The sequence below is a fragment of the Orcinus orca genome, chromosome 6, assembly GCF_937001465.1.
Source record: "Orcinus orca chromosome 6, mOrcOrc1.1, whole genome shotgun sequence".
Classification (NCBI taxonomy): Eukaryota; Metazoa; Chordata; class Mammalia; order Artiodactyla; family Delphinidae; genus Orcinus; species Orcinus orca.
In genome coordinates, this window is record NC_064564.1 from 68183024 (window position 1) to 68206135 (window position 23112).

General features: G+C 42.3%; 1 protein-coding gene across 8 annotated transcripts in view; it reads right to left on the reverse strand.

Annotated features, from left to right (window-relative positions):
• Positions 1–23112, reverse strand: part of SMARCA2 (SWI/SNF related, matrix associated, actin dependent regulator of chromatin, subfamily a, member 2) — a 172854-nt gene that overhangs the window by 146645 nt on the left and 3097 nt on the right. For all 8 annotated transcript variants that reach the window (XM_049710873.1, XM_049710867.1, XM_049710871.1 and 5 more), the window contains exons 2-4: positions 12154–12414; positions 8366–8495; positions 1968–2357 (exon numbers count right to left, since the gene is read on the reverse strand). In XM_049710873.1, the coding sequence (XP_049566830.1) occupies positions 1968–2357; positions 8366–8495; positions 12154–12378 (745 nt within the window). In that variant the 5' untranslated portion in view covers positions 12379–12414. The remainder of the gene's footprint in view (positions 1–1967; positions 2358–8365; positions 8496–12153; positions 12415–23112) is intronic.

Below are 23112 nucleotides of genomic sequence, written 5' to 3' on the forward strand. Positions count from 1 at the left end.
ACCAATGTTGCTGACACCGTGTCTAGAGTATGAATAAAAAGGCTCTCAGAAAGGAGCAGAGATCCTTTTCCTTCCTATGCACAGGAGTGAAATGCCCGCACTTGGTACACAGAGCTTGGAAAAGAGCCTTTCCCTTGTCATGAGCCTATTGGTCACGAAGGAGCCAGGATGGGGAAGGGGATAAGGCCATGGGCTCTCCACTCAGACTGCTGGCATTGAATCCTGACTCTCCATACCCGAGATGTGCCACACGTGCAAGGTACTTATTACTGAGCGTGGAGTACGAGGTAAGCTAGCAGGCACTCAGTAAGCACAAGCTACACACATGCATAGACATACATACATTTTTGCTTCTCTCTGGCTGCATTCCTGAGAGCTAGTTTTTACAGTTTTAAAGCCTCTGAACACACTTGAGTGTTCAAACTACCATTTTATGCATGGTTTTCCTGTACAACATTTTCCGTCTCTGATTTTTCGTCCCATGGGGTCCTCCACCTACCAGAGCATCGTGGTGAACACACCGAAACCTAGAGATGCCGCGATACTTTCTTGCTCTTTAAAAAAAACCATTCCTAAGGCTCCATCTACAATTAACAAGATGCGTTTATCCTTCTAGTAGGCAACCCTTAAGAGTTTCCTCTACCAGAAAAGAAACATTTACAAACTCAGAAGGTAGAATAATAAAAATAATAATAATCATCTGAACTCTTTCCCTTCGTCTAAGTCCCAAAACCTAAGAAGACGACCGATATCCCAAACTAGTTGCAATGATCAGCTGTCAGGGCCTGCCCAAATGAGAGGGAACCATTCACAGGAAAGGGTGTCAATGACAAGGAAGCACCCTGGAATTCAAATTCCCTAAGATTCAAATTCTCTGGAATTCAAAACTGTGGTAGAATAGAACCATAAACTCTGTGCTTATCTAGTTGCTAACCAAAACCTTCCCAGAGAAAACAACATTCATGGACGATCACCCTAGAGCCCCTTGGAGCTCTGAATTCTATCCGTGGGATCAAGCCAGACCACCAGAAGGTCGTACAAAGGACTACCTCCTCTCAACCCATTATATAATGTCATAGCTTCAGATCTGATGCCAGGGCACATGGGAAATAGGCCATGTGGATTCTGTTACTCTCTTTGTTATGAACAAATGTTACCAATGCCTCTACCATGCAGTGCCCCTTACAATAATAATAACAATAATTTTTTAAAAAGTTCCCACCTGGGAAAGCTACTTTATACTCTCATGCTAGAAAAGACTCTGTGTCCACTGAGAAACTGGTAAGCAACTTCCTTCCGAGTGGTGAGTATCAGGCACCTGACCCTGTCTCCTTTCCTGACTGCCAGGAAACTCGAGTCCCCTTGGAAGCTCAGATGCAGCAGCTCCTGTAGCTCCCCCCCACCCACATTGCCAACCTCCCTGACCTTGATTTCTACTTCCCTTTGTCTCTGATTTTCTACTTGGTAATTCCTTTACCGCAGGTATGCTTCTTCGGAAGCCTCCCCAGATGCTTTTCACAAAAAAAAAAATTTATTTATTTACAGATGTAAATAAATAAATAAATAAACAGACACGACATAGCTCAAGGAGAGCAGATTCGAGACGTGCGTGTTGGCAACAGAACGCACGGGGTGTAGGGGTTCCTAACCTGGGGTGTGTGTAGACGGGCTTCCGACAAACCTCGCACCGCTTGAAAGAGAATGCGAAATCATGGGGCTTTGTGCTTATAGCCACGGCTTGTGCCAGAGTCTGCAAAGTTTAAGAAGCACTGCTCTAGGACGTAGGCAGAGGAGACCGAGAAGCGTGGCCAGCTAAGTGGAGCAAAGACAAGGGAGCCAGGGAGGTGCAACAGAAGGCTACGTCAGCCCTGGGCCGATACCACCAGCCCAGCACTTCTGTGCAGTTAGCAGTCCTTCTCGTCCGAGGTGGACCATCACGTTATTCATTTGGTTGCCTATGAACCTACCAGATGGCCTGCTGTAGTTGACAAGGGCCTGCTGCTGCGGCGGCGGCGGTGGCTGCGGCTGCGGTGGCGGCTGCGGCTGAGGTGCTGCCTGCTGCTGCTGCATGCCCGGCAACGTCCTTTTCCCCTGGACCGCGAGCTGCAGCGTTTCCGGGAGGGGCTGGCCCCGGGCCAGCATTTTGTAAGCTAAAATCTGAGCTCGCAGCTGATGCAGCTGGACGGGACTGAAAGGCGAGGGCCCCCTGTTGGGCTGGCTCATCGCCTGCGGGTCGCCTGGGATGAGGGTCCCTGGCTGGCTTGGTGGCATCTGCGGTGCGGTTGGGCCACTTCCCAATATAGGGCTGGAGACGTGCTCGGGGGCTCCCAGCGGAGACGGGTGCGGCGACATGTAGCCTAGAATGAAACAGAAAAGGAGAGGTCACAGGCTGCCCCCCGCGACCCTGAAGGAGAAGTATTCCCGAACGTTTTGATAATTTTCTAGAACAGCACTGATGGACAGACATCGAAAGCATAGGTAACTTAATAATTATGGGCTTTTATATAACTTAAAACTTATATATATCAAATGTATACATAATTTAAAGAAACAGGCAAAAGTAATTTTAATAACATATAATTTAAATCGACATACCCCAAATATTATCATTTCAAAGTATAACAATTATTAAAGAGAGATTTTATGTTCTTTTCTTCCTATTCAGTTACGACGCTGTCTCCACTGGGACTAACCACATCTCAAGTGATGGACAGCCATATGTGTCCTAGAAAGTAAACTGGTAGTGGCTGTCGTACACCTAAAGGAAGGGCACCAGGGGAAAGTATTATACATTAAAAGTAGCCCGACCTGGAGAACAGAACCTGAAGGTGGCTGTCGCAGTGGGGAATGAGTCTCTCATGGGGATATTACTTGGTTTATTATAATGCACTTTATGAATAATTTGCCATGATTGAGGGCCTCCATTGTTGTAGGCACTAAGCAAGGCACTGTACATACTATTTTAGCTGAGTTCTCCCTGGAAACAGAGACTGATGGAAGGATTGAGCGAAGCTGATTTATCTGGAAGGCACAGGGGCACTGGCAGGGGTGTGGAAAGGTGCTACGCGGAAGGGATGGCAGCCAGTAATGGGTGCATGATTAAGCCAGTTGCTGTAGTGGGTACCTGAAGATTAATCTCATGCACAAGTTCTGGGATAAAAGGCACATAACTTGCCTCCAAATTATCCCAGGGAAGGAGCTGAGGTATTTACACTCCATCACTGGTCACTGGTTATGACTCTGGGGATCCTTAGACCCCGGGGACTTTGCCATGTGTGAGTAAGGTGGACTCCAGTAGACTGAAGGTGAGATGGTAGACTGGCCAGTGGATATAAGGCTGGTGGGAGCACAGAAATGGTAAGAAGAATTAGAGGGAAGTGAGTGGAGTATACATGTTTTCTACAGTCCTCACCACATCCCCAGAAGATATGTACTGTCACCTCATTTTTTTAAAATGAGGAAAGGGAAGCTCAGCGAGTTAGCGAGTTACCCCAGGTCACACAATCAGATCTTGGTAGCTCCAAGATTCAAACCAAGGTTTGTCTGATTCCAAGGCGTATGCTCTTTCCATGGTCTAATATTAATTTGGTTTTATAAAAATAAATTAAAGGCTTGAAAGTTTCAAAAATCTTCTAGAACCATTTACGATACAATATAAAAATGAGAGTAATCTGCTTCGGTTACAAGAGATCTAAATGGGAAAGTTAAGAAGACTTTACTTAAGAAAGAAAAGTCAACATGCACAAAAATTTCAAGGAACTTATTTCAAGAGATGAACTGTACAGCCCGGACAGAGAATGCCTACAAAAACACACGACCGAGCATTGCTGAAGGGAAATCCAAGGGGAAGGAGAGGACAGAGTGGCCTACTGTAGTCCAAAAGGTCATCTTCAATTCAAACTGAGTGTAATTCATCAACTCAGAGGTGTCCTAAGACACAAGTAAAACATTAGATTAAAGGGCTTTGCCTTTAATAAATGCACCTGCATCACACTTATTTTAAAGGTCATCACATGGGTGTTTATTAGGCACCTGCTGTGTGTGTGAACCCTTGTCAAATTTGAGCCAAGACAGCTCTATGCATCTATGTGGAATCACAGCGGCCCAGGAATATCTGACCCACATTGCCTGGGGACTCATCATCGTCATCCACAAGACTAGAGAAAATAAAGGATACAGTTACTTTTACCTCAAACTGCCATTTGGAGAGGGAAACAAATTTAGCCTGATCCTCTAAGACAAGAGTAGGTTTTGTTCTATCAATTGGTGAATTGTAGAACTCCATTCAGAGTAATCCTGCCCTGAAGAGAAATGGAAAAACTGCTAACTCATTCCCCAAATCCCTACTCTATAAGGGAGCACAAAAATCACGCAGCCATTAGGATTCTAATTGGTCATAAAAGTTAGCCAAGAAAATGCCCCTGAAATCAGCTTGCAAGACAAGCAGAAATTTAAATCCCAGGATGTTGTTATTTATAACAATAAACATTTAGAGAATATCGATAACATACACTTAACTTCATCATTAACATTCTTCCTTCTTAATGAGGTTAACATTCACCTCCTATTTGTAATGCTGGTGCAAAATGGTAGTTTGTTCATTAGGAAAGCACCTTCCTAACACCTTTTTGACCAACCCTGCATCTACCACTGGAGGAAAAACTTCCTACTATAGTTACTGACATTTTCATGGTAGAAGGGATACAACCAGGTGTTAAAATGGGTCATGTCTCCTGCCTTCTAGTCCATCCTCCTTCCTGAGGGCATCATCAATTATAGTTTACCCATGTTAAATCACAGGATGCCTAATACAACAGACCAAAACATCAGACGATCCAATCTAAAGGCAACTGTGCAACGCTGTTCATCAAATCTGCTCTTTTCAGCTATGAACTCCTGGCAAGGCAAAGTTACGAAGATGAGACAGTTACATTAAGTACAGTAATTCATTTTACCTCACATTTGCTAAGAAACTAAGAGTGGAATAAAAATCATTTTCCAGAATTAATCAATACAACAAAATTCTCCCTCAAGTGTGGAAAGAAGAAGAAACTGGGGGTGGGAAAATTTGTTGCCTAGAATTTATAGGGGATGTTAATAGAATCATTCTATCACAGTATGACATTAAAAATGTGACAGTGTTTCAGCTAAAGAGAGAGAGATTTCTTTTTTTTAATGACATGACTTGCATTCCATAAAACTTCAGGAAAATCAGAATCTAAATGATACAACATATTTTCATAATTATCTTCAGTTGAGAAAACAGTGAAGAAATTGCCTGAGAGTGAAATACCTTTGTCTGTAGGATGACTGTGTTGATGCAGAATCTGCTCTTTTTTTGAAATCTGGTTTGATTTGCTCATTTAAAAAAAAAGTAGTCAAAAACTGGCAGTTTTCCTTCCCTCATCTTCAAGGGCCATTATCTCCCTAGTTGCACCTTGCCTCAGAGAGAGGCAATCACCTCTCTCCTTTTAATAAACTTGAATTTTTAAGTGCCAATTTTATATGAATTTTCTCTTCACACACACACATACAAACATTAAATATTATATATTTGCCTTTAAAGGCTTTTTCTAGCCAATGGACTAAAAATAAACAATGTTATCATTGGGACCATAAGGTACACAATTCAGTATTTATTGAAGGAAATGGTTTTGCTTCTCAACCAATACCTTAAAATAACCTAATAGGTTGCTAGGTAGTTAAAGCTGGCAGTCTTCCGATCAATACCACACCTCTCTGTACCTGTGTGTTTATAAATGGCTTCCTACGACGGGGTTTTTAAAGATATATGCTACTATGGAGTTTGAATTCTTTTTAGATAATTATATAGACTAAGACTGCATTATACCAATACTACTTTATTCAAAGACATATTTTAAATCACTAATTCCCCAGCTTACAAGGCACTTTACTATTATAGCGAAAAATATTACGTGCTAGTTCTGATTCCATCTAACTTAATGCAGACTTCTGCATTCCAAAGTAATTATAACTTACAGAAATTATATAAAAATTAAGATCTATTTAAAAGTGTTCACTTTTGAATACATAAATTCACTTCTCTACCTACTTGAACAAAATTTACTCAATTTCCAATTATGTACTAGACATTGTGCCAAGTATTGGAGATTCCAGGAAAAAATCATCATTCTAGAAGTTGAAGAAAGGAACTGAGCTATGAAAGAAATTTTAAGATACATAAAAGTAAAAATGCTCACTTATAATTCACGCATTTCAAGTGTTTTCCTTTGGAGTCTTCCTAGGGCCCCACTACTAGAGGTACTGCAAAGCCGGGAGCAGACAGAGCCACCACTAGCTCTGAGAATCACTGAATATAACTCATCTATACCTCCCAGGTATTAAAATGAGATCTACATTAGCTCTGTGAACACACCTGCCTCTTTAGAATTTAAATGATAAACCTGGAAGTGTCGTCTCAATTCATTCTTAACACTGAATGGGTCAAACTCTTTTCTTCCTGTACCTCAAGAAGTCCCAATGATTCAGCCTGCTTTTCTAACATGGTCAAGATTTTACAAGTCATTTGCAAAACTTATGCCTGCCTGCCATCAAAATTCAGATCAGAGTCCAGGATCTTCAAAAACCTGCCCGAATATTAGTAAAGATGCACTCCTATGCCTCCATGACTTGCTTTTATATAAATATATGTATGTATTTAAAAGCAAATACATTTCTCTAAACCCTCACAGTCAAAAATCTTCCCTTGGGTTGACGGATGTCTGATCATGGATGGAGAAAAAAACTCACATACATTAAATTACAAAAAAGTATATACAACAACACATAAAGCATAAACTTTCAATTAGAATATCAGCACATTAATTAGTGCTGGATAAGTCATGCCCTTGGCATGCTGAAATGTCCATATAATGAAAGAGGTTCTGAAAAGAGGTTACATTGCATCCAAAAGACTTTGAGGTATCTTTATTATTCTATTTATTTATTTGGCTGCATTGGGTCTCCGTTGCTGCTTGCGGGCTTTGTCTAATTGTGGCGAGCGGGAGCTACACTTCATTGTGGTACGCGGGCTTCTCATTGCAGTGGCTTCTCTTGGTGTGGAGCATGGGCTCTAGGCGTGTGGGCTCATTAGTCGTGGCTCGCGGCCTCAGTAGTTGTGGCTCGCGGGCTCTAGAGTGCAGGCTCAGTAGTTGTGGCGCACGGGCTTAGCTGCTCCGCAGCATGTGGGATCCTCTAGGACCAGAGCTCGAACCCGTGTCCCCTGCATTGGCAGGTGGATTCTTAACCACTGCACCACCAGGGAAGCCCCTGAGACATCTTTAATATGCCTTCAATAATGAGGAGAAAAGGCACCCAGAAGAAGAGAAATCTACCATACATTGATTTGGCCATTATTGTGGGTTGAACTGTGTCCTCTACAAAGAAATGTTGAAACCCTAACCCCTGGTACCTGTGAATGTGACCTTATTTGGAAATAGGATCTTTGCAGATGTAATCAAGTGAAGATGAGGTCACACTGGATTAGGGTAGACTCTAATCCAATGACTGGTGCCCTTATAGGAAGAGGGAACTCTGGACACACACACAGACACACAGGCAAAATGTCATGTGGAGAGCAAGACGGAGATTGGAATGACAGATCTAGAAGCCAAGGAATGTCAAATATTGCTGGCAACCACCAGAAGCTAGAAAGAGGCAAAGAAGGATTCTTCCTTAAAAACTTCAGAGAGATCACAGCCCTGCTAATACCTTGATTTCAGATTTCTGGCCTCCGGAACTTTGAGAGAATACTTTTCTATCGTTTTAAGCTACCCAGCTTGCGGTAATTTGTTACAGCAGCCCTAAGAGACTAAGAGAGCCACCCACCAGCAATGACAGGTTATTCCACTGCCAGAAAAAGCCACCTTACAAAGTAGGAGTGTACAATTCAAGGGACACGGGTGGCTCATCTTACCTTCACATCTACGCTGTTACTGGGAGGCAGACCTGGAGTCTCCTTCTGGCCCTGTCACTTACCGGATGTGCAAACTTAAGAAAACAAAGTAAATTCTCTGAGCTTTAGCCTCTCCATCTATAAAACTGGGGTAATATAATTCATCTCACAAGTTCAGGGTAAAGATTCTGCATGAAGTACACAAAGCACTTTGCAGAGTGCTTGGACACATGGTGGCCAGTAAAACTACTAGGATTTTGCAAAGAAAATGCCCACATCAACCATAAAGTTGCGTTGGTGGGGATAAGGGGAGATTTCTACAGGGAAAAGAAACCGGCTGGACTCCATCCTCCTTAAACACGTTCTCTGGAAGTCATAATTAAAATAACCAACAGGAAAGATGAAAGACTGTGGTACAGAGCCAAAATCAGGTATGTAGCAGACACAAACCTTGGCTGTGTTGGTCCATCGGACTCTGGGGAGGGCCCATTCCCGGGTGAGGAGGTCGCATAGTGGTGCCCTTCATGGATCCACAGTGGATATCTTCCACAACTCCCTTGTCGTGCATACCATCAATGGGCTGAAACATTTACAGAAGATCAGTCAGACGTCTCTTTAAGGCATAATATTTCTATCTGGTGTTTTAAGACTCCTTCCTAAAAAGTCTTCAAAATTGTGGCGCAATCATCTATTACCCATATGATAGTCATATATTTTGACATTTATTTTACATATATTACTATTTACATAGATTTCATAGATGGGACAAAAAATAAAATAAAAAAGACTACACCAATAGGATCAGCAAAACTACCTGTGAAGTCAAAAGTTAAGGCTTTAAACAGTTGAAATGTTTTTGGTCATGTCAAAACCTGCAAAATAAAAATGAAGTTCTGTTCACAAGGTAGACAAATATAAACTATTCTTCCATACCCTCTTACGTAAGTCCTGAAACCTGCCGTAGGTTGAAGCTAGTCCAAAGTCTGAATGAAGGAAGGAAGACTCTTTGAAACGTCTGTGATGATCTATTTTTTGGTAGCTTTTTTTCATCAGAGGGGAAGGAACCATGGAAAGTTTAAAAGTTGAAAGTAGAAAGTTCCAAGGCAGTTGGGAAAAGAGGGACAGACAGGGTAGAGCGGTGAATGGGGGTAAATACTGAACGGGAAAGAGGGTGAAACAGATGAAGCTATACTACAGAGGGAGGAAGACAGAAAAAGGTTAACGGCAGAGTTTGGAAAAAAATAAAGAACACAGGGGCTGGAAACAGGACTTGAGGCCTTGTACACAACAGACACACAATAAATAGCCATTGAATTGACACTAATCCAATCCAGAATTGGGCAATGGAGCATGTGTTTGAGAAAGGAAAAGTCTATTCCTCCCCAAACTGGAATAGCAATTTTCAAAACAGCCTGAAAGGAATATTTCCAGGAGTTTATAGAAACCAAATGACTTCAAGCAAGAAAGTATGAGTGTTTGCAGTTTTGGAGAAAGGAAAGTTAATTTCTGCAGAGTCAAAAGCATGCACTTGAAAAGAGGAGAAATTTACCATAAAGAGGATGTTCAGAAGAAAAATGGGAAGAATTTGGTATAAAGAGTGTCTCTGAGTCTGTTAAATAGTAATAATAGAGAGGAAATCAAAGCAACACAGCAGATGTATTTAGGCCACTTGTTTGTTTATTTCCAGTAATGTTGAAAAGCAAAAAGCTGAAGCTCAGAGGGAGACGGAGGAGAAAGACAAGGAATAGAGCTGCCTATAAAAAGATTCTCAGAAAGTGAAGGCATCTGGTCAGCAGGTGTGAACTCCAGGCACTTCACCATGTCCTCACCCAGGGAATTATCTGAGGGACTGCGGGCTGCGGAAAAGCAGGATGAGAAAATGCAAAACTTGCAGAATGAGAGCAAAACAAAATGAAAAAGAGCATTGATGGGGGCAGAGAATAGGAGAAAGTGTGACAAAGATGCTAGATAACGGATCAGAAGGGATCAGAAGATACACTTATACATAAAAACAACCCAGGGCAAAAACATAACATTAACCCAATACACTCATGCATACGTTTAACTTTTAAATGCTTAAACAGTAATAGAGGTGAGCTAAATATTTTCCTTCAAATCTTTCATTTTGGAGGTGAAACATCCTTAAACCCTTCTGAAATTATTTAACCCGCTTGGACTAAGGTTAACAAGTGACAGATCCGGTCTATAATATACTTCCCAAATTAATATGAACACAAGATGATTTAATGACTTCGATATGTCTATCTGTTCAATATGTCTCCTAAAGAATGTGATATGGAAAACGAGCAACTTTATTTCTCTACATACCTGACAAGCTAAAAATGTGTTTAAAAGAAATCAAAAAAGCAGGGAGAGAACTTGGGGATATTATAGGGCTATCCATGATATGTTGTTAAATGAAAAAGATGTTGTTTCAGAGTAATTAACAGTGATGATACGATGCTATTATGGTAAAAGGGAAAATTTTTTAAATCATACCTGAATATGCATACCTGTGCTTAGATGGTATTTTTACTGAAGATGGAGAAAAGTAAGGTGTAAAAAGCATATATAATAAGCTGTTACCGGGGGTGAACCACTTCTTTTATTTATGTCAATATGGTGTTACTTTTCAAAATAAGCATATATTAATTTTCTGATTTGAAAATCATCAAATAACAAAATTTGCAAAACATGAATCTTCCCTTCTGGGCTGCAATGCCTTACCTTAAAACTGACCTCCAGGGACTTCCCTGGTGGTGCAGTGGTTAAGAATCTGCCTGCCAATGCAGAGGACACAGTTCGAGCCCTGGTCTGGGAAGATCCCACATGCCGCGGAGCAACTAAGCCCGTGTGCTACAACTACTGAGCCTGTGCCTAGAGCCCGCGAGCCACAGCTACTGAGCCCGTGTGCCACAGCTACTGAAGCCTGTGCACCTAGAGCCTGTGCTCCACAACAAGAGAAGCCGCCGCAACGAGAAGCCCGCGCATCGCAACGAAGAGTAGCCCCCGCTCACCGCAACTAGAGAAAGCCCGTGTGCAGCAACGAAGACCCAATGCAGCCCCAAATTAAAAAAAACAAGAACAAAAAAACCCAAACTGACCTCCAGTCCTACACAATTAAAGGGAAGAATTGCTCTTTTCTGCGGTAACCTTTCTGTTTCAAACCAGTATCTCCCACAGCTTGCCTGCTTAACATCAAGAGGCATCTCCACCACCCTGTCCACCTGTGATGTCACCCGGAAAAGATGTAAAACCTCTACACATCTCTTCAGGCCTAACCTTCAGGTAATACACAACGGTCCCATAGATTTTCTATGGCTACCGCTACCTCTCAGAGCAAACTGTCACAGAGGATCATGTTTGCTTTCTCAAAAGGCCATTCTCTCTTCTTTGCATCTCCTGCAAAGGCATAATGCCCACGTCATACCGTTATGCTCATCCCAACAGCAACAACCCGAATCTCATAAATGGAAGATTATTATAACCTTCGTCCAGAAACAAACAACTGGCCCTGGGTTCTGCAAAATCAGAGCCCTCTTCCAAAACCAGAATAAAGCCACTTCACAGACAGAGAGCAAAGTGCATTTTTAGCAATTCCTTAAAAACTACTTTATTTCAATTGAACATTTTTTGAAAAAATCCTTTAGGAAAGGACCCATTTTCCTTTTATTCTTTGGGACCTACGGGATCTTTTTAGGGAAGAATAATTTTCAATACGTTCATTCATAGATGATACACGGTACTTCACATACATAGTTGGAAAAAAAAAGACTTATTCACTAATATACTTATTTGCCAAGCCAAAATACCTGCAACCCACAATTCATAGGATCTGTCAGACTGCATATTGTAGAACTTCCCTGGCGGTCCAGTGGTTAAGACACCATGCTTCCAATAATGCAGAGGGCATGGGTTTGATCCCTGGTCAGGGAAGTTCCGCATGCCACGTGGCGTGACCCAAAAATAAAAATAAAAAAAGAGAGAGAGGGAGAGAGAGCTGCATGTTGTAGCTAACACTTTTTAAAAAGCCAAGATCAGATCTCCCTGACTGGTGCAACATCTGTAACAATAAAAGAGCCTTAGAATGTATGTTTTCAATAATGTACAAGATAAGAGAAAGACCTAGCTTGATTCTCTTGTAAACAATAGTAGAAAAAAGAGAGGGGGGTTATCAGTGATTATTAGCCATCCATGACTCAGAAGATGGATGGATGGATGGGAGAATGAACTCTTACCTTATGCATTTGATGCATGCCTTCCTGCGGGAAGTCAGCAGACCCCATCGACGGCATAGGGTGTGAGACACTTGGAGGCCCAGGACTTGGCCCCATCATACTGTGGACGGAACCTGGGGATGGTCCAGGTCCTGGACTGGGCCCAAGAATTGGTCCAGGAGAGGGTCCCGGCCCTGGCGAAGGCCCTGGGTGGGGCATCGCACCAGGGTCTGTGGGCGTGGACATCTACTTCTCCTGACTCTGCCAGTCAGTACAGTGATACTGAGTTGGAAAGAAGAGAAAGGAATGTTTTAAACATGATGTTACGATCAGAATAAAACAGTTGTTAGTATTAGATGGTGCCATTTCCGTAACAAACATCAAACAGAACTGCCCTGTCTAGCCCGGATGTTTGAGAGAGTGTGATATATATCCATCTGCCCTAGTCTTTATGAAGACCTCTTATTTAAAATGATTCCCCGGAAAGATATAAATCATCTAAGATCCAAAAAAAGGCTCACTGGAGAAACTCAAATGTAAGACATAAGGAGAATTCTAAACAAGCTTAAAATTTATTACTGAAGCCAACAGATGCTCTTCATTACTTGGGCACCTTACAAGGCATTAACCCCCCAAAGCCATTAAAATATACACCTCCTCAAGAAATACCCAACCAAGACCCACTTGCATAAGTCAATAAGCATTCAAACTTCACAGAATTCTAGAGAGTTAAAAGGGGGAGCAAGTACAATTTCATAAACTGAGGATGAAAGGGAATTGCCAATCACGGGAAAAGAAGAGGTTAATGGCAGTCAGACAAATACGGGTTCACACAGCCGCATAGGCAATGACGCACTGAGACTAAAATGTGATGGTACGCGTAAAGCCATAGCTCTGTGCCTGGCACAACAAGCAGCCTCTCTTACTGAGCCTTACTCCCCGGGCCCTGCCACCTCCACTCCAGCAGAAACGAACAGAAGGGCAGGTTAAGATGTGGTCCTACCACCAGGTAATTAATTAAAGACCATGTGGACAGTGGAGGGCAGGGATTCATCCCGGGCCTCTCTGGGGTCCAAGACTCACACGAGACATCAACCATGACTCCTGGATCGGGGCCCACCAGAGACGTGGTATGAAAGTTCCGGTTCTCCAGCAAAGCGGTATTCCATCACCCATGTGCCAAGACTTCTTGGCATCCCCACCGGGGAACTGCCTCATGGGGTGGGTACGACTGGATCTTGGATATCAGCCAAAATGAGTAAATAAGCTGTTTTCTGAATTTTGATGGAGATGAATGATCCCAGGGTAGTCATGGTGATATATTATGTCATCTGGGGGCACACACCTGTACACACAAAACCTCTTCTGATGCCGAACTCACAGAATCCTAAGTGGACTTGCTTACCCACTGATTAGTGGCAGGGAAGAAATTAGACCATAGGGGCCGGGTCACCCACAGCAGGGCTCTTTCCATAGTGAAATGAGAGGTTAGAGGGAAAATTAAATGAAAAAAACAAAAAACCCACGTTACTTCCATTCTTAGCTAACTACCGTCACCTCTCGAGGAATCTCTAGAATGTGAGGGCCGTGAGGGTGAGGTCTGGCCCTTCTTCGCTCCTGTATCCCCAGCGCCTCCAACCAGCATGGAGTAAGTGCTCAGAAAAGATCTGAATGAAGTGTAGACAAAGTTGCAAGGGCAAACTATTAATAGAGTCAATTATTAAAAAATAAAAAAATTAAGAGAGCAATCAGGGTTTGAGGTATGTTCAAACAAAGAAATCTGAAAAGTGGAGGCAAGAATTTGGCCAATCTGATAAATGAATTAGGGCTAGAACAGGAAGGGATGAAAGGCTGCTTTGGAATGATTATAAGCAAGGGATCACTCAAACTGTTTTGCTGATACAAGATGGGACTAAGAGAACACAGTTCAAGTGATTTCTAAAACAACAGGGAAGCTTGGACAGTAAATTATAGCCTGAATTCACTAGAGAGCCAAATGTTATTATTTATTCTTTATGATTAACAAAGCAGGCAGAAGTAACCTTTTTTTTTTTTTTTTTTGGATTCCACCCCCTCACATATACACACACCCACCCATGTTCAGTCAGCATTTTAAATTTAGGACGCTGACGTCAATTCAGGGGTACTACAAGTTAAAATGTTCTTTCATGTATATCAGCAAACTAATAAACCCCTTTATTTTTTAGTGAATAAAAGGAAATTGCTTACTTCCTGTTATGATTTACCTTGAAATTGGCTTCAATGGCTATGATGGCAAGATACCACAAGTTTGAACAATGAAGATACAAGTGCTCAGTCAGCCTGGCAGTCCTACTTTTCATGTTTTACATTTTAATATCTATTATCCCAAAATACCAACTACTTTCTGTGCATATAATGACTTTCATCTGGGAGTCTCGTAGAATGTTGTAATTAATTGTATGCAGTCCCACAGAAACGCTCATCATTTTTTGTTATAGGAAACTACTAAAAACTTCTTAGGGGGGAAACATATGAGACAGGAAATGGAAGAATACGGACATAAAGAAGAATGTTAATATAGGAACGTGTTATATAGGAAACTTTTTCGTAAGAAGAGAACCTTTAGGAGCATGCACTTAATGAATGTGTCCGTGAAACAGCATAGATGAATAAACAAGAAGCCAGCTCAGAGAAACAGCACAGTTTAACAAGGGAGCAAACCTGCCCCATCCCGCACAGCTAAGGGACCTGGACTACCGCACAACTTGAATGTGACCCTCTGGCTTCTGACTGGGAGCCCAGAGACCTTGGGTTCTGCCCACCTCAGGGCTGTCGCCAACCCTGGGGTTCCCGGGCAAAGCGTGTTTTTTTTTCCTGGGGTTTCTCAGCTTCCTCTGGGCTTGGAATCGAAGCATCTCAAGGCTCCCTGAATCTGCCTATCCAGGGCTTGCAGCATCTCCTGATTCCTCTAACCGTATGTGTGGGCGCGCTCATCAGTGAACCTCCAGGGCAGGACCCGGGCTGTCCCAGGATTCACGCCACGGCACCATCACCCAAGCGTACCACAGAGGAGCACCTCTCAGAGACGAGGCCACAGTCCTGGCCTCCTATTCCTTCCTCTTCATTTCTGGTGGCAACTTCACGATGCAGCTCCAAGACACGATTAAACTTTCCCACAGCGTAAAGCAATTCGGGGGTGGAAATTACAAAGAGGTGCGAGTCTCAGGCAGAGGCGCGGGTCATTACTAAGTCCCTGTGGTTAAGGGTGAAAGTCCAGTATTGGCCAACTCAGCTTCCCCTCACCCACCCTCCCGGTCTCCCTAGGAATCCAAACCCCTTTCTTTTTTCTTCCAGGCACCAATTAAGTGATGCAGATGGGGTGGGGACAGTGGGGACAGGCACAGGGCAGATGGGGGAGAGGCGATGGCTCCAGTAACCTTGAGAGGGCAGGAGTGCCAGGTCTCTCCGCAAGATAACACTCAAAATCTATTTTTATTTTGTGTTGGGGGGCGGGGCGGGGAAGTTTTACATTGTCACCAAAAAGAACGGCCTGTTCCATAATTACATGGCCAATATAAGGAAGAAAACGTGTCTGTGTGTAAGGAGGTTAGGCACACAGACCTCCCCGTACCCCGGCACTGCCAGGCCCCTCTCCTCCCCTCAACACTTCCCTCCACCTCACACCAGCACTCCCTGAGGGCCAGGCCGCTGCGTTCTTAGCCAAGAATTTTTCAGCAGTACACCCTGTCTTTTTTCGTCCTGACCCTGCCTTTACAACCGGGGAGTGTGCGCTTTTTAAAAATAAAAGTCGCTGGAGCTTCCCACAACTCCAACCACTGTAGACAACCTCCCTCAGCCCCAATTCCCTTCCTCTCCCCTTTACAGAAAGCCCCAGCACACCCATCTGCATATTAAAAGGAGTTCAACTTCATGGAATTTTAAGGGTCACCAGCCCAACCATGACAACCAGGACAGAACGTCTACCGTCCTGTCTCGCTCCAATCAGCTGAAAGCTCCCCACACTCGCAGTAATACTTCAACACAACCCCATGTGCTTCACAATCATTTCAGGGACTTGACTTGAGGACACATTTGGTCACGTCCCCATTTAAAGGAGGAGGGCAGGAAGGGACCACAGAGCTTGCCCAGAGTCACATCTGTGAGTAGAGTTTTTTATCTCTTCACTCCTGGCCCAATACCGAGTCACGGCACCATCAGGCAAGCCAGGCCATCCACCAGTGTGGAGAGCTGTCACTCAGGCTGAGCAACAATGCACAGGGGTGCGACGCGGAGGATGCAGAAGCAAAGATGGAAACGATGGGAGATGTCGCGAGGACTGGGATTCGGCTGTGATCCTATGTTAATGTGCGAAGGGACAGAGAAGTGAAGAAAAGCCCTCGAGAGAATATGAGGCAGAGACAATGTTATGAACCTAAGAGGTCGGTGATGTTTAATCAAAGATCCAGAGGACCTGTTTTAGTCATCTATTCCCAACTGTCCTGGCTCTCCCCTGGGCACAAGGCATGGAGGATGTACAGAAATGACCAGAGGGCTTACCCAGGGCTCTGCAACTCTGACAGGGAAACAGGACTTATCCATAAACAGCAGTGAGAAAAAAAAAAAAAAAAAAAGAACATGCAAGTTCCTGCAAGACCAGAAGGGGTATAGCTAGAGTGTCCACTCTAGTCACGGGCAGGAGAGGGGACTTACAGCTTGGAGGGCGGAGGCAAGAAAAGGGAATTAAGGGAGGCTTCGTGGAGAAGGTGCCATTTCTGCTAGGCCTTGCAGTAAAAATAGATAATAAATAAATGTTTCCTAGCAACTTGTGTTTTCTAGTCACAGAAAGAGTTTGGGGGGAAGCACAACCTGCACTAGACAACACCTCTTAAATAACTTCACGAAACGTAATAAGGAAGCGTGGGGTGATCTTGAATCTCCAGCAGACCTTTATCTCTTCTGCATTTACAGAAAGACTTTGGGGTACAGGTCGAAGGTGGAATATGAGAAATAAAAGTTAGGCCCGGTTCACATCCCTAAGAATAACTGTTGTTTTCAAGTTTTCTGGCTGTTATGGAGAACGATTAAGGCTCAGGAGATAGTTAAGATAAGAGTTCTTTTTATGTCTGTTTGCTGATTCAGACTGTCTCCCCTGACCCTGAAGGTTTTCTCTGTAGCTTTCTCTGTAAATGAATTGAGAATTCCCCCACAAGAAGTAGCAACATCTCTAGAACTGGAACACAAGTGCTGCTGTTCTTGATGGGGGAGTAGAGAGTAGGTAAGAACAGCAAGGAAGATAAAAGAAATAAATCTACCAGAAGTTTCTTTTTTAGAGGCCAAGGTTGTCTGGATAGGTGGTGAAATATACCCAAAGCCCTCGTGCTTCTTGGTCTGAGACGCGCAACTTTACACAGTGCACGAAATGATTTGTGCCACAGATAAAAACCACACTGTGCTTAGAGTGAACATTCTACGTGGCTGGCCTGAAACTCGAGAAAAGCATGGAAAACATCTTTCTCGTTGTCATTCCTGGCGGTTTACCATTCAAAGTCGAGGTTGTTTTAAAAAGTGGTTGGATGAAAAGTGTGCTGTGTTTGCTGGGCTTCTGCGAACTCCCCATCGTTGAGTCAAGGAAAGGAATTAGGATGCAAGCGGCTGCCCTCACTTGGAATGAAAAGCCTTGGGACCGTCCCTGCCCAGAGTCAGACCTGGCAGGGGCTCCAAAGCAGATCAGTGCAGGACAAGAGAGAAAACAAACTTCAGGGGCCAATTACAGCCCCGTGAGCCCCAGGCACTGCCTTAACAGGAACCTGGCTCTTGACATTATCACCCTAGACATACCATGAGCTGCCTTCTCAGAAGAGCCTACCTGTGATGCAATTCCATGACCTCTCTGGTAAGGACAGCCAATGTTTCCACAAAGGAAAAATTCTTTTAAGCAGGGTGTTTACAAGAAAACCCAAAGTACTAGAAGCTCCTCAACAAAAAAGCACTCCGGCAGAGCAACCCTCTAACCCAAAATCCATGTCCACTGGTCATTACAAAGGTAATCACGGACAACGATCGCTTCTTAAATTCAGCTGAACTCAAACTGCTAGGTAACTGGTCAAAACCAAAACGGACCAACCAACAAAAACTAGTAGCAGAGCGTGACACCCTGAAATGTAATTCGTGTGTATTTACACACACACCCATCCTTCCTAGGTTCTGTTAGGCCCCTTTGCAAGGCAACCTCATTTGGGATGCTGATAAGAATCAATGATGGCAACTTTCATCTCTGTCTGCTAAGATAATTTTATTTATACACGAAACATGTAAGAGTCTGAAATACATACTGTAAGAACTTTTTCTGGCTGAGATGGCACACGTTGACTTCGCAGTAAAACTTGACCATTATATGCTGAATGAACCCCAGCAGACCAGTGAGATGCCCCACTTTCCCCGACTTTCACAGCAGCAACAAAAATTCAAGCATGAACCCTTCAAGTTCACTGCAATTAAAATGAATAATGGCCATTTACAGTGTTAATCTGCCATTAAAAAATAAATCACCACGTAGTTTATTTGACCTCTGAATTTCAAGTTCTCTTTTACAAAACAGGCATAATAGTAGTCAGCTACCTCAATTTTTTTTTTTTTTTTTTTTGCGGTACACGGGCCTCTCACTGTTGTGGCCTCTCCCATTGTGGAGCACAGGCTCCGGACGCGCAGGCTCAGCGGCCATGGCTCACGGGCCCAGCCGCTCCGCGGCATGTGGGATCCTCCCGGACCGGGGCACGAACCCTTGTCCCCTGCATCGGCAGGTGGACTCTCAACCACTGCGCCACCAGGGAAGCCCGCTACCTCAATTTTGATATGAAGCAAATAAAGTATTACATGTGAAAACACCTTGTGAGCTATCGTATAAAAAGGTACGTTATGGCGAGGATCCTTCTGAAGCCTTCAATTCCCACCCTGGACTTGAATTCACCGTCTGCTATATTAATCTAACATACTTTTTGTTCATGAATTCCCTTGCTCCAAACTTCTGAGAGAAACCTCCAACACACTCTGGATAAAACATTCATGCTTTAGCCTGGAAATCAAGTCTTTCTACCTTCTCCAACTTGTATCTTTTGAAAATTCTTCCCAACTGGAACCTCTTGCCCTGGGCAACCAGGTCAAAATTGGTCCATTGGTCTTCTCACAGTTTCTTTAGGCTCGGGCCCTGTGATCTCAGGACTTTCTCCTGATCTCATATGATCAGCACCCACCACCCCACCCCTGCCCTCCTCTGGCCACAATCGTCCTCCATCTCGAAGACTCCATCTACCCCATGCACTCAAGAGAGCCCATCCTGATCTCTCCCTGTATCAAGTGGTCTGTGCGGTGTACAATTTGCTATTCATACGTGTTCAGGCACGTTCTTTGTAAGACATAAATTCTCGATTGCAGATCATTCATTTTTTACGGATTTATAGACTTTGCTTAATAGCATTTTAGTGCATGTAAGAATCCAGCACAACAGCAAACGGCAAAAGAGCTGCAAATATTTGCAAAGCTATTACATGCCCAGCTTTCCTCACGGACATTCAATTTCCAAGTTCAATGACTTAATTCCCAGTAGGATGGTAAAAACTGGACAATACAACCTCAAGCAGGTAAAGAAATACAGTCATTCTAAACAAGAAAACACAATCCTAACACAAACTGATAGAGAACTTCCCTTGGACTTCCGTTAACCTGTGAGATAACATATCCCAATGCTTTTTGGTCAAAGATTTTTTTGCTGTTTTTAAGTAACTTTAATTCCACAATTCTGAATTCAGTTTGAACAAACAAACAAACAAAAAAAGAGAGAGAGAGGGGGGAGTTATATTTAATGGGTTTTAAACTTCAAATTTATTTCAACTTCTATGAATTCCATTCATCAATTTACAAAAGGGTCAGCCCTTTCAAAAGGGTCAATATTTCAATTAGGTCAGTTTCTAAAAAGTTTCTAAAATATTAGTGCTTGCAGGGAGGTAGATGATATATTGGCAGAAGACTGAGGCTTAATATATGCGGAACCTAGAAAAATGGTACAGATGAACCGGTTTGCAGGGCAGAAATTGAGACACAGATGTAGAGAACAAATGTATGGACACCAAGGGGGGAAAGCGGCGGGGGGTAGTGGTGGTGTGATGAATTGAGAGATTGGGATTGACATGTATACACTGATGTGTATAAAATGGATGACTAATAAGAACCTGCTGTATAAAAATATAAATAAAATAAAATTCAAAAAAAAACCAAAAACGAAGACTGATGCTTATACACGACCTAAAATTACATAGAATACTGTCATCTTTTCAAAAGTATAAAATTATACAGCCATATTCCCCGATGGTAACTGAATGTTCTGAAAGTCTTATATCTAATAAAACATTACAATTCATAGTCGGCTTCAGTTACATAATAATGTATCATGAAGTCCAGAAAGGCACCACTTATGTAAATATTTCAGTCAAAAATCCTGTATTTCATATCTAAAGCATCATTCTAAATGAGTGAATTACTTACTTATTCTCTCATAATTAAAATTAAATAATGTTTATATCCAACATTCAAAAGATTCAACTATTTAGCTCCTGAATTTCATCAGCTGTGTTATATGTTTTGCTAAAGTATAATTATTCAAGTATCTTTGACTGTATCTTTAAAATCTCTAATATAACTAAAACACTTTCAAAAAAAGTGCTATATTAATATGAGGGAAAAAAGTAATAATAAACAGTAATAAAGTTGTAAAGTTTTCCAAACCCAGGTTGCAGGATCCCATTTAACTTGGTGATAAATATCTTAGGCAAATAAATATGCTATGTTTCATAATGACTCTGGCAGAACTAAGTTTTAGAGTCCTATATTCCCTGGAAAATATAGTCATGACTTTCTATGCAGAAAAAATAAACACCCCAGGGCTTCCTAAATACTCTACCAAATAACCTACCACCACCTGTATTTTCTATTCCCAACTACTTATAGAATGATCCATGACTTTATTAACTGGCTAAAGATTAAAGTTCCATAAACAAATACTTCCAAAGACGACAGAAAATTCAGCATCCTCTATGGTTCAAAAACAAACTACAGGACACATGTAAGAAAAAGGAGCAATTGAGATGATCATTCTTTTATAGAAAAAAAGTGACCAAAAAAAAAAAATCAGAAGCAGCTCCCCAAAATGGCTTTTCACATCAGGGAAATGTTCTCATCTGTTCACCAGAAATACTGCAGGAGAAAAATGTGGCTCATTTACGAAGAGTTTTCTAAGGCCACTCATGGTCAGCAACAAATTGTCCATGACTTCCCTTAAAATCATCTTGACCAGAAACAGTGTGAATCAAAACTTCTGGTGGCTAAATCAGGTCTGATCAACCCAGCCTCAATATACTAGTGCTGGGAAACACTCCTTAGCATTATATTTGTGACAGTTCAGTTGTTCTCATGGCACCATGTCAAGATGTCATAAATAGTGATTTATTATTTCTCTGGAGTATCGAAAAGCTGCTGACCTAGGAGAGTTTGACAAAGGCCTTGTTTACAAAGGAAGACTGCTAAAGGGGAAAAAAAGCCAACATGAAAACACTAGAGGATGGTACCTCTTTTATAATATATGAAAGTCTTCTCTTTTATGGTCTTGTTCCAATACATAAAAAGCCCTCAAATTGAAATGTCAAAATATTACCGGAATATAAGGGGTATCCCGATGATCTCCTAGAAGAGCATGGTATGTGCTTTCATGCTCGCCTGTAAAATAACTTATCTTAAACTTAGTCAAAGAAAAAAGGTTTCAATAATTATTTCTTCGCCAAAGTGGTACTTTCTGGTTATAGTGTCAGAAATATTTTAAACAGAATCCAAAGATTAACAATATGACAAGTGCAGAGGCACTTTTTTTTTTTGGTCAATTCCAAGCCTCAGGTGTTGGTCAAAGCACTTTTTAAGAAACTTAACGAGAAATGCTCAAAAACCACTTTAAAAAAACGAACAAAAGAAAAGATCTAAGGCTGCTTTGAACACACTCTGGCGGTGAATATTTTCTGTGAAACCCCACAGTGCAGCCAGTCCCCGAGCTGGGATGTAACTGATGTCACTGAGGAGAGAAAAGCTGCATGTAAGGAAGCACCCCCTCACCTCTGCCAATTCTTCAAGGGTTCTGATACCCCAAACTCCTGATTTATTTTACAGTGTTCTTCAACAATATGGCTTCTCTCTTTAATGCCCCCAACAAGGTAGAGGGGAGGCTGTCTACAGGTTTGGTTTTTTATTTCCGGTCATAAATATCTTTTGTACCTAATAGGCATCTCCAAATCCCCTCTTTCCAGCAGCAAACATTCCAAGTTGTCAGGGAGCTTCAAAAAAAAAAAAAGTCCAGGAGAATAAAAGGGCAATTAGATTCTTAAAAGAGAAAGTGTGTTCTATTTGCATAACAATGCACCAACTTGGATTCAAACCTGCCACACCTCTTAACACTTCACCAGTGAGCTAGAAGTAGGCTAGAAGCCTAGCAAGTCTAGTGTAGGCAAACAAGACTGGGGTAGTGGTCCCCCCAAAAAATGGTGGAAAATATCACTGAAACATTTGAATGTGCATATATAAGTCTACACGCACATGTAACACTGGGCATGGCTTTTATTTCAGTACAGATCTCAGAGGTTTCTGAGTCTTACGTACATGGTCAGACAGGAATTTTCTTCCACTCAGTACTCAAGCAACAATCTTTCTGTTCCTACAAGCATTCTCTTCCAACAGCCAGGTGTAAATTAAAAAGTCCTTTGAAATGGAAGTTTAAATTTGAACTCTGCTATTGGTAACTCATAGACGTTAAAAATAACCACTCAGTGCGGTAGACAAACGTGTATCCTTAATGTCTTCCTTATGCTCTAACATCACACATAGTTAGGAACACAGCCTACCTAATAACCAGGAGATAAGGATGACACCTCTCCATAAAATACCGACCCGGGTCGCTTTGCTTTT